Source organism: Populus alba, chromosome 6 (genome assembly GCF_005239225.2).
Source record: "Populus alba chromosome 6, ASM523922v2, whole genome shotgun sequence".
Classification (NCBI taxonomy): Eukaryota; Viridiplantae; Streptophyta; class Magnoliopsida; order Malpighiales; family Salicaceae; genus Populus; species Populus alba.
The window spans coordinates 2384071-2394565 of NC_133289.1; the positions used below are offsets into that span (position 1 = coordinate 2384071).

A 10495-nucleotide genomic window follows, 5' to 3' on the forward strand; every position below is an offset into this window, starting at 1 on the left:
CTGAGTTTTGCGTAGCTGGGTTTTTCGAAATCATAAAAATCTCTGGTTAGAAAGAGATTTCAACTCAAAACCTTTTAAAATGTCAAGAAAACATCATCTGTTATGTCGAGGACAAGAAATGAAAAGAGACCTGCAAGAAATCGAGAAGGATTATCAGTCACATAGATACAACGAAACAATCTGAGAGTAGCAGAAGAACCCAACAGCTTACCATGGAGGATTTGACTTGTTCCTTGCGCATCTGTGGAGGGGACTAATTTCAGAAAACAAACAACTCAATGACGTTGGCAATGGTGCAATATAGACTAGTGGTTATGGAGGCAAGCACTGTTGACATGTGTTTTGGGTCAATGTCAAGACGTTCAATGGAAACGAATAATTCCATTGCAGAGAAAGAATGAGATGATCCATGCTCTCACGTAAGCATTTGAAAGCTATTTTGGGCCATGTTTGATGGTATTTGTTTGATTTTTAGCGAAAAAGAAAATAAGATTTGGTATTCCGGGCTGAAAAAGGCAGATTTTATATTGCTTCACCCTTTTTTCTTTTTATGTTTCAGGAGTGTTTTTTTAAAAAATTAATTTTTTTTATTTTTTATTATTTTAAATTAATATTTTTTTATATTTTATAATCATTTTAATGTTCTGATGTTAAAAATAATTTTAAAAAATAAAAAAATATATTATTTTGATATATTTTTAAGTAAAAACTACTTTAAAAAATAACTATAACTACAGTCTCAAACAGTCGATTAACTATTCAAGAGAAGCCATTATGATTGTCTATTTTCTTTTTATTGGTTTTTATATAGTGGAATTGGCATATAAGGAAGCCTTTTTTATTGCCGTGGTTTCAAAGAAATTTAATTTTTTAAAATTTAATTTTTATCCCTTTAAGTTGTTTTGTCATGTTTGGTATTAAAAATAATTTTTTAAAAATAAAAAAATATATTATTTTAATATATTTTTAAACAAAAAACACTTTAAAATTTAATAATTATTACCTAAACTATTTGCAACATGCTCGATTAACATGCTTATCTTTTATTTTTAAAATTTGAATCAACATATATACTTCCTCTCCCACCTTAACATGGGTCTCAGTTAAAAAAAAAAAATGATTGTATAAGCAAATTGTTTGAGCCAATTAACTATAGTTCAATTATCATTCACATCTCCTTTCATTCTGAAAATAATAATTTAAATAGAAGATCCTTATTTCTTTTAAAGAAACAAGATTAATTAGTAGCTAAACCCTCGTTAGTCTTAGAAAGATTCCAATGTACAACAGTTGGTTTCCCTTTTGTTGATGCCGGAGATAGGAATTTTAGTTTGGAAGGTCAAATAATAATAATAATAAAAATCCTTGCAGAGCTCCGCCTCGCTAACCCCCCTATTTCTGCCTTTGAGTGAGCTTCTCAATCTTACAAGTTTTGTTTTTATTTTATTTTATTTTATAATATATATATTCGGATCAGTACTTTGATTAATTTTCCAAGCTCTAAAATTAATAATTATATAAAGTTTTCAGTAGCCTTGATGTTTATAAGACTCAAACGGGTAACCTCTTGAAAACAAACTTAGAGTTTGACCAGTTGAATTACATTCATTAGAATTATCTTACAAGTATTAAAATACAAGAACATAATTTCCAATTATTTGCTAACATTTCTATTATTATCATCATGAATTTGAAATTGATCATACATATGCTGTTGGAATTAGAAAATTTATAAAAAAATCTATGAATTAATCTAAAGTTTGAACCCTATAACATATACAAAGAGAGTATATTTTAAACCACAATTTCCAAGCTGATTTAGTGCCTGGATTATTATAGCGTCAGATCAATTTGTGGGTTATCATATCAATTTAAGTTAATTATTTTTATCCAATTTTTTTAATTTTTTTTTAAAGTTAATATAATCATATCTTGCATAAATTTAACCAAGTCATTAGTAAATCAGACTAAATATAACACCATAAAAATATGGTAGAGAACGGTCAGCAGTGGAGGGCTGTACTTGATTGTACAATCTTGTTCTTTTCTTCTTTGACTGCCATGATTATCCTCTACGTCCCCACCACATCAAAGACTCTTGACTCTTTTTGCCTTGTCGTATAAGTGGCCAACCACGTGTCCTCATCTTCACCTTCTAGCTAGTCCTCCACCGTCAGATGAAATCAAACCGTTGACAGATATTGTTGACCGGCACCTGGAATGAGGTACAGAGGATAGAGTTGTGCTGCCCTCATGGTCTGATGGGGGCTGCATTAATTACCAATGTAGAAATTAGAGATATTAATATTATATTTATTATTTATTCAGCAAGAGACTTAAATATAAAATATTATATTTTATTCATTAAATCTTTAGTGATTATTTTTATATTTAATATATAATATAAAATAACACATACTAGTAGACTATAATAACTATTAAAAAAACACACTTTATCATTTTAATTATGATAGCAAGAGGAGGCTAGTATCTTATTTACCAGGAATTTTAGCAGAATATTTATACTATATTTTTGTTTTATTTACAAAATAAGCTTGCATACTAATTAATATTAAATATTTTAAATTTTTTATCTGATGGATTAGTTTCTAAAAAAATTAAAATTAAATATATTTATGAAAATTGAAAATAATCTAGTCTATTCAAGAGAATAATTTCTCCTTTGAATAGCCTTGTTATTGTAACAGGAAAGAGGAGGAAGCAGGCAAGTGGGAGAAGTTGTTGACCAAAAAGCAGGAGTCACTTTTTATTGTTTACCAAAGACTGACGTGTCCGTTGACTTTGGTCTGTCCCTGTCAGTTTGCAGTGGTAATAAAATACAGGTGCATCTGTCTGTCTTTCCTTTTTATTAATTCATTGTTTCCTATTTTTTACTACTTCATCCCTTACCTCATGCTCGCCTCTGCATTTCGTCACACTTGTTTTTTACCACCAAATTTGGTTTGCTCTTCAAGATTTTTAGAGTTTGATTTCATCTGAGGTCTCAGTTGAGTTTGAACAAAAAAAACATACCTTATAAGTTTATAATGATTTAATTATCCTGGCAAATTAGATCAACACTAAAAATACATAAAAAATAAAACACTTGTTTTAATAAAAATAATTGATTATATATATAAGCAATTATTTTTATTAAAAGTTCTCTTGAACTTGGTGCCGACACTTTTCCATGATGGTGTACAATTTTTTTATACAAAAAATAATGTTCAAGTACCACAAGGGTTTTTATTTGTTTAAATAAAAATTCATGACTTGAATTATAAACTTAACTAGATCAAATAAATTGATTTTATCTTAGTAAGATAAAAAAGGCAATGACAATAGATTAATAATTTTTTTTTAAAATGATTGCAATAGCATGAGAAAAATATATATATTTTTAAAAATAATAAATAATATTACTCAATTCACAACCAACCCATTAACACATAAATGGATGAAATGGGGCAAAAAAAATAAAAAAACCTAAAAAAGATAGCCTTGGTCAACTTGAGTTGGCATGATATGCTTGTAATTCGGTAATCAGGTCAAGCTAACTCGATAAATCCAATCAAATCCGCGATCCAAACCATGATACTATAATAATTAAATAAAAAAAATAATGAGTTATAAAGCATAATTTTTTTTTTATAAAAATATTAATCTATATTAATCTTTTAAATTTGTAATTTATGTCATTAAACCAAAAAAACCTACCTAAAAAAACTATGAAACACAATTTCTAATTAATTATTTTGATTAAAAATGTTCTTGAATTTGGTGCTCATGCTCTTTCACGAGGCTAGATAATTTTTTCTGTATAAAAAAACATTACTACCCCTCCACTACGAGTTTGATGAATTTTGATTGAAGAATAATCAAGGTTATAAAATTGAAGAAAACACATATTCTCAATCATTATTTAATAACTAATCACTCGTGTGAAAGAAGACATTTGTTTTGTGCTCGGAAGGGCAGAGATGCCTTGCGACGATGAGTATGTATCTACTTGTTTTTCAAGCCACAATTAGCTTTGGTTAACAATAATAATAATAAATAAATAAATAAATAAGGGAATGTTGATGTGATTTTTGGTGCATCGAGCACCGTGCATGCTTAGGCCAAAGAAGAAGAAGAAGAAGAAGAAGAAGTGCGAGGATTTTTTATATCAGAAAGATGCATCCGCGATCACAAACTACAAATTTCACATGTGAGAGAAATTACATAGGTATATAATATTGTATAAGCGATATAGAGTTGGAATATTCGACAACATAGAATCATGTGATGAAACTATTCAGCTATTTTGGTTTTTTTTTAGTACCATTTTTCTTATATAATAATGTATGAGCGAGAGAGAGAGACTTGGAATATTCGGCAATATATATACACATATTATTTTGAATTATATAATAAGACCATTCAACTATTTTTATGTCAATACCATTTTTCTTATACATAACATTTTGAGCTATTTTTATGTTTTACTTATGCTAATGAAAACTTAATCTATTATAAAAAATAATTTTAATTTTTTTAGGTCAAGAAGCATTTTTTTTCCACAAATATTAAGTACTAACAAAATTACATAATTACAAAAAAAACAGAAAATAATTTGGATTGATCCCAAATTTTGTTAGGGGCTAAGAAAATTATACACAATTATCTACTTGGTTTTAGTATGATTCATAAAATAAAAAATCATACTTGCATGGTTGAATACACGACATCTGACCAGACTTAAAATTATATAAAATCATTATGACCTCGTTGGAGCCCCCAACAAATCTGAGATAATTCCAATTTGTTTTATATTCATAATTTATTGAATCTTTATTGTTCATAAAGTAAAATAAAAACTTTAATAATCAACGTAAACAAATGTGCTACTAGACGGGCCAAAATCACACATATATAGAAAAACAAAAGAAGGAAAAAGCATGAATAATGCGGGACTTCGGCTTAAAATGGAAGCAAAGAAACCCTTTGTTGTTTCCAATCCAGCACTTTATACCCCTTAGTGAAGATGGAGCTAAAGCCTAATGAGCATTCAATCTGAAACAAGGTTTTAACCAAAGTTCACAAATTTGCAAATCATAAATACACAAGGGGTAAGGGTAAAAGGGTTAGTGAAAAAGGTTTCATATTCCGGAACAGTTCAATGTAGCCACACTCTTGAACGAGGCAGATCTAAGCAAGAACTGTTCCCACATGTGTACAAGAATCCAAGACGTCTTCTTCAAATCCATTTCTAAAATCATTGCTTTAGTGATCATTTCACCTGAGAAGCAAACAAGCTCTGGTGTTTTAACACAACAAGGGAAATGGTTAGAGTACATGTTAACACAAAGGGTTCCTGAACCAGTATTATAGTTTTTATCTTGACGTATCTTATTGCCAGTCCTGGACTTGTAAAGTTGCGTACTCCTATTGCTTCCACACCAAACTATTCAAATGCAAATTTCCTGCTGTGCTTTCTAAGAATTAGAGAAAGAGTTTTTGTGGGGTTTCCTATTAAATTGGATAAGAAGTTAAAAGCGTCGAAGCTTCATTTGAAGGTAATAAAAACGTTCTTCCATGAAGATGAGGACCTAATGCACTGAAGGCACAGTTCGAGAATGTTGGGAATTAAATGCTGATCACTCCTGGTGATATCAATCTTATTCCTCTTCAAGAAACTCTAGTTAGAAACCCTTTAGATCTAAACAATACCGCAATCCTAAAATTTCATCTTCTAAATTCCTTGAATAATATCAAACCCCACAAAAAGACATCTTGATTGATTAGGTATAGAAAAAGCATGGGAAAACCAATATCCATAACAAGATTTGTGGTTTCTTTGAAAATAACGTACCTATTTCAGGAGAACCTCTTTGTGAGCTTTGAATGAGAGAATCACATTCCAGACTAAAGCGATGACATTAGCAGCAAGAACCTGAAATTGTTTTTTTTTATATATGAATGAACATGGGTGAAAATACAGTAGCCTAAACCACTAGCGAAAGGTAAGCTGAATGTCAACATAAATAATATGGCAAAGTGTGACAGCAAATCGACTCTCTATGAACAACCCTGGAGGTGAAAGTCACTGAACCTAAATATGGTCAGCACACAGCACCTACTGCACAGATAAAGGTGTGGTTCACTCTGCCACAACACAATCAGACAGATCAATTTGGGCACAATTTTAGCTCATTTCTGGTGTTGAATTAGATGTTAGAAGCAAGTGGGGAATGTGAAACTGTTCCTTTTGTGCTACTTGAAAGGTTTTTTTTGAACCAACACTTCAAAGGTATCTAACCAAGAAAGATATGTAACATGCAAAAAAACACAAATGCAAAGACAAATGATGCTCTTTCCAACCTGAAATGGCTGTGGGACAAAACGGAAGTTTAGAAACTGAAATGGTATCCAAAGTTGCCAATTTGCAAGAACAGCAGAAAACCACTCCTGCAGAAAAGAATGTTAAGAAAGTTTAATGCTAAATAGTCCTTCCAACTGGTTGTGTTCAATGGTTTACAGACATGTCAGCCACAGAAGGAACAGAAAGGGATGCCTCTAAGTCTAAAAAATTACCTGCTGAAGCTTAGGCAAGACTTCTGATGGCCTTCCCTCTAACGTCACCAATGTTGACAAGAAGACTCCAATGAATATAGGAGCAAATACAAACTGCAGTTATTTTAGAATACACAAAACAAATTTAGTCCAGCAGCATGGATGTTTAGTAATTAAAATTATGAAGATCAACTACAAAAAAATAGGTGTCACCTGATCAACTAAAAGGCGCAAGAATGCACCTGATGCTCCAGGCAATGTTACCAATTTACTCAAATATAAGTACCTAAGAAAAATCAAGTTGAGAAATGAAAAATTAGTAGGATCCCATAAAAACAGAGGTGTTTTCATAAATTTTTTTTTTTGAGAAAATTCCGCTTGACAAGACAAGAATATGCATTGGAGACCAGATGATGCCAAAACAATTTGGTAGTCAATGCAGCATTACTATTTAGTAACACAGATTGGATCATCCAAACTTCAGGCAAGCAAAAACATGGAGTCATTTTTCATTTGTAGAACTTTGACAGCAAAAACTGAGGCACAAATCTTTTAGGCCAGTCTTTTCATGAATGGCTCAATTTTAACTCTACTCTTCCACTGACCTTCTCTTTTTTCACAGGGAAATCACACATCCTGTTATTAACAAAACAAAATATGAAAAGTCTGAAGGATTACCAGAAATGCAACGTGGGACCCACCAGTACCAGCCCCAAGAAAGTAAATACGAATGTTCTTTTCAGGTCTAGGGATGGAGCTTGATCAATCACAAGCTGAGATAAAAGGCAAGATTTAGAAAAGTTATGATTAACACGGTCTTATAACAAGAACATGTAATAAAAAAAACAAACTTACAACAATTGAAAACTGCAAGGAGTTCTTAAGAAGATGCCATTGTGTAATCAGGACTATATATATATATATTTGGGATAACACAATAACACATAAATGCAAAAGTGGGCCTAGCAGTTCCTAATTCAAGGTGAGAACAATGGTGGTAAACTTGAGTTTGAATGCTCTGCAGTTCAAAAAAAAAAAAAAAAAAGCTTGGATGTTCTCACAAATACTTTAGGCCACCCTAAAGGTTAAATTTAGTATTTAACAGTCCGGGGGGGGGGGGGGGTTGGAAATTAGATGCTTTCTCAAACACTGCTGACACCTTGTTTGGAGGCATGAGGAAAAATAATAGGTCATACAAAAACCATGTATGCAAAATAAATGTTTCCCAAATTCCACAAATCAAAGAATTTTAAGACCATATAGATATCAGAGTTTATTGATCAATATTTAGACCAACAGTTTCAGCTCATGATGCATCCACTGGTCACTATACAAAGCAAAAACCACCCATGCTATGTAATCAAATGAATGGCAATCAATATGATTCACAAACACCCCATGACACATCTATGAACAGAGAAAAAAAAAACTAAAATAACTAAAAAAGTGAAAGAGGGACACATTTTGCTAACATCTATTTCCATAACCTGTAAAAAATTACCTGGCAGATCAAATCCCCCATAAGAGTCAATATTGCAGAAGTAACAGCTTTTGTCAGCATAGGGTACTTCGCTAGAAGATTTAAATACCTGCAATAATATAGAACTAAATTTGAGTTAAAGTGATCATGTTTCAAATCTAGATTATTAACAAAAAAGGATAATGACAGATTACAACACAAAAGGTGGGAAAAAAGGAGAGAGAAAAAGAAAAGATTCAGTGCAAACAAAGATAACAAATAGGGTAGAATATGTACATCCCATACGCCATACTTTCAGAGAGTTCCACTTTAGGAGTTCAGAAATATCAAATCAAACAGTTTTATTTCGTTCTCAAGCACTTTAGAGAAACTTGAAACAAGGGATTCAAACTTCCTACTTGACAACAAGAATTTTACTTACTACCAAACACCGAGGGGAAAAAAAGCTTGCTACGCAACATGAACCAAAAGAACTAAAATCACCAATAGCTTAAGAAATGAACAGAGTAGCAAAACTCAAAATTCACTATTACCATGAAAGGAAGGACCAGTTTCTATTTCCACCTGAACCAGAACCACCACTAGCACCACCACCTTGACCTCCTCCTCCACCAGAAGAGCCTCCAAGCACACCAGAGCCGCCACCAGAAACAGCCAAGACACGAAATTGATCAAAATCCAATTGCCTATATCCAGTTTTAGAACCACCCATGTCCTTAAACACAGCTCCATGACTAGAATTTGAAAACAGAGAAGAAGACGAACAGGCCCTGAATCCAGTTATCCGAGCAGGGTTTAGCGAAAGCTGAGTTCTTAGGCTAAAATGAGAAGTGGGTTTAGGTGAAAACCCTACGAAACGGTATAAGAGTGAAGCTTTGCGAGTGAAACATACTGGGTTTTGCACCATTTTTGCTTGGAATGAAAAAGATTGGGTTTTTTGTGGTTTTTCTTTTGAGGGTTTAAAGGTGGGGGTTTTTGGTTAGAGATTGGCTTTTCAAAAGGTAGGGTTTTTGGCTACTGATGAAGGTTTAAACAGTGGAGAAGAATTCAGCTAAAAAGACTTTGGCTTTGGAGTGAGAGGGTTACACACTTGCCGCTTCAACTCTGTTTTGTCTCTGCTTTTGTTTGTTTGTTTTGTTGACGTAGTGGAATTGGAAGGGTGTTAAAGATGATTCCTTTATTTTTTTTGTACGGAAGGAATTTCATTAGAAAGGCCTTGAGGTTTATAGTTGCCCTAAACATGGGCTATTCAAATTTCAAGCCCATCATATAGAAGAGCAGGTTGCTTTGATAAAACGGTTAGCAGACGGAAGGCTCAGTCTTGGGCTCCAAGAACTAGCGTGTGATCTTCTCATCTTCCACCCAGTTCTTGACAAATTTATGCTGTCATATAAATAATAAATAAATAAAGTTAAAAAATATTACTCCACGTGTTTTTTTTATTTTGACTTTTTTTTGAGCTATTAATATTTTTATATTTAATTCAGTTGATATATATTTACAGAGGTTCAGAGTTAATAATTTATTTTAATTTATTATTTTATATGGTTATTGCAGTATAAAAAAATATCTTGGTATTGGATTAAGATCAAAAACATATTCTAACATCACGATATAGTCTATTTTAAAACAAACTTAGTTAAATAAAAAATTATTTAAAAAAAAACTAGGCTAGTAAATTTTGTGAAGTCAATAACATGATTTGAGAGTTTGACGAGATAACTCTATTTGTCCTAATTTGCAGGTTTAGCAGGATATTTTTTTTTTAACTTGATTATATGATTATTTATTTTTTTATCACATAGTTTAAAAAATAGTTTGGAAAAAAATATATTATTAAATTTTATAAAGTTCATGAGCCTGTTAAGAGATGATAAATTTAATTTTTTTTATATAAATTAATTTAAAAAAAAACAAAAAAATTAAAAAAGATATTGAACAGCATTATCAAGTTCAATTCATTCTATTTCATATTCCCAGGGCCCAAAAAACAATTAATCCACGGTACAACGAAGCGAACCTTTTAAATTATTTTAAGAAACTAAATTGATTAGATAGTTCCTTTTCACCACCCAAATGAGGTTACAAAACATGCCTAATTTCTTCCACCTCGCTTGTTATGATTTGTACCGATCAATCTAATTATGTTTGGATTGTGATTATAATTATTTTTTTAAATATATTTTATTTAAAAATATATTAAAATAATATATATTTTTAATATCAGTATATCAAAATAATAAAAAAAAATATTAATTTAAAAAAAAAATTAATTTTTTTTTTAAAATATTTTTAAAATGCAAAAACAAACGGGGAGGACACAACACAACAATCATAATCACAACCATGCAGCACTGACCAAATTATTCATTAAAAATAAGATTATAAAGAATTTCCGGTTATAATAAACAAGTGAAAATACAAGAACTCATCTACTGTAATTTGTATACACATGGTGGA

At 31.1% G+C, this 10495-nt stretch overlaps 1 protein-coding gene across 4 annotated transcripts; it reads right to left on the minus strand.

The window, feature by feature from the left end:
* Positions 1-2020: 2020 nt before the first annotated feature.
* Positions 2021-9227, minus strand: LOC118052991 (protein sym-1). Of its 4 annotated transcripts, none has more exons than XM_035064102.2 (8): positions 8569-9227; positions 8057-8144; positions 7234-7328; positions 6769-6841; positions 6577-6669; positions 6364-6450; positions 5855-5935; positions 2021-2268 (listed from the first exon to the last, which is right to left on the minus strand). In XM_035064102.2, the coding sequence occupies exons 1-7, from the start codon at positions 8940-8942 to the stop codon at positions 5855-5857; spliced, it is 891 nt and encodes a 296-aa protein (XP_034919993.1). In that variant the 5' UTR covers positions 8943-9227; the 3' UTR covers positions 2021-2268. The 4 variants fall into 4 exon arrangements, with proteins under 4 accessions (XP_034919993.1, XP_034919992.1, XP_034919991.1 ...); XM_035064101.2 differs by lacking the exon at positions 2021-2268 and adding an exon at positions 4790-5055; XM_035064100.2 differs by lacking the exon at positions 2021-2268 and adding an exon at positions 4790-5281.
* Between the last annotated feature and the right edge of the window lie 1268 nt (positions 9228-10495).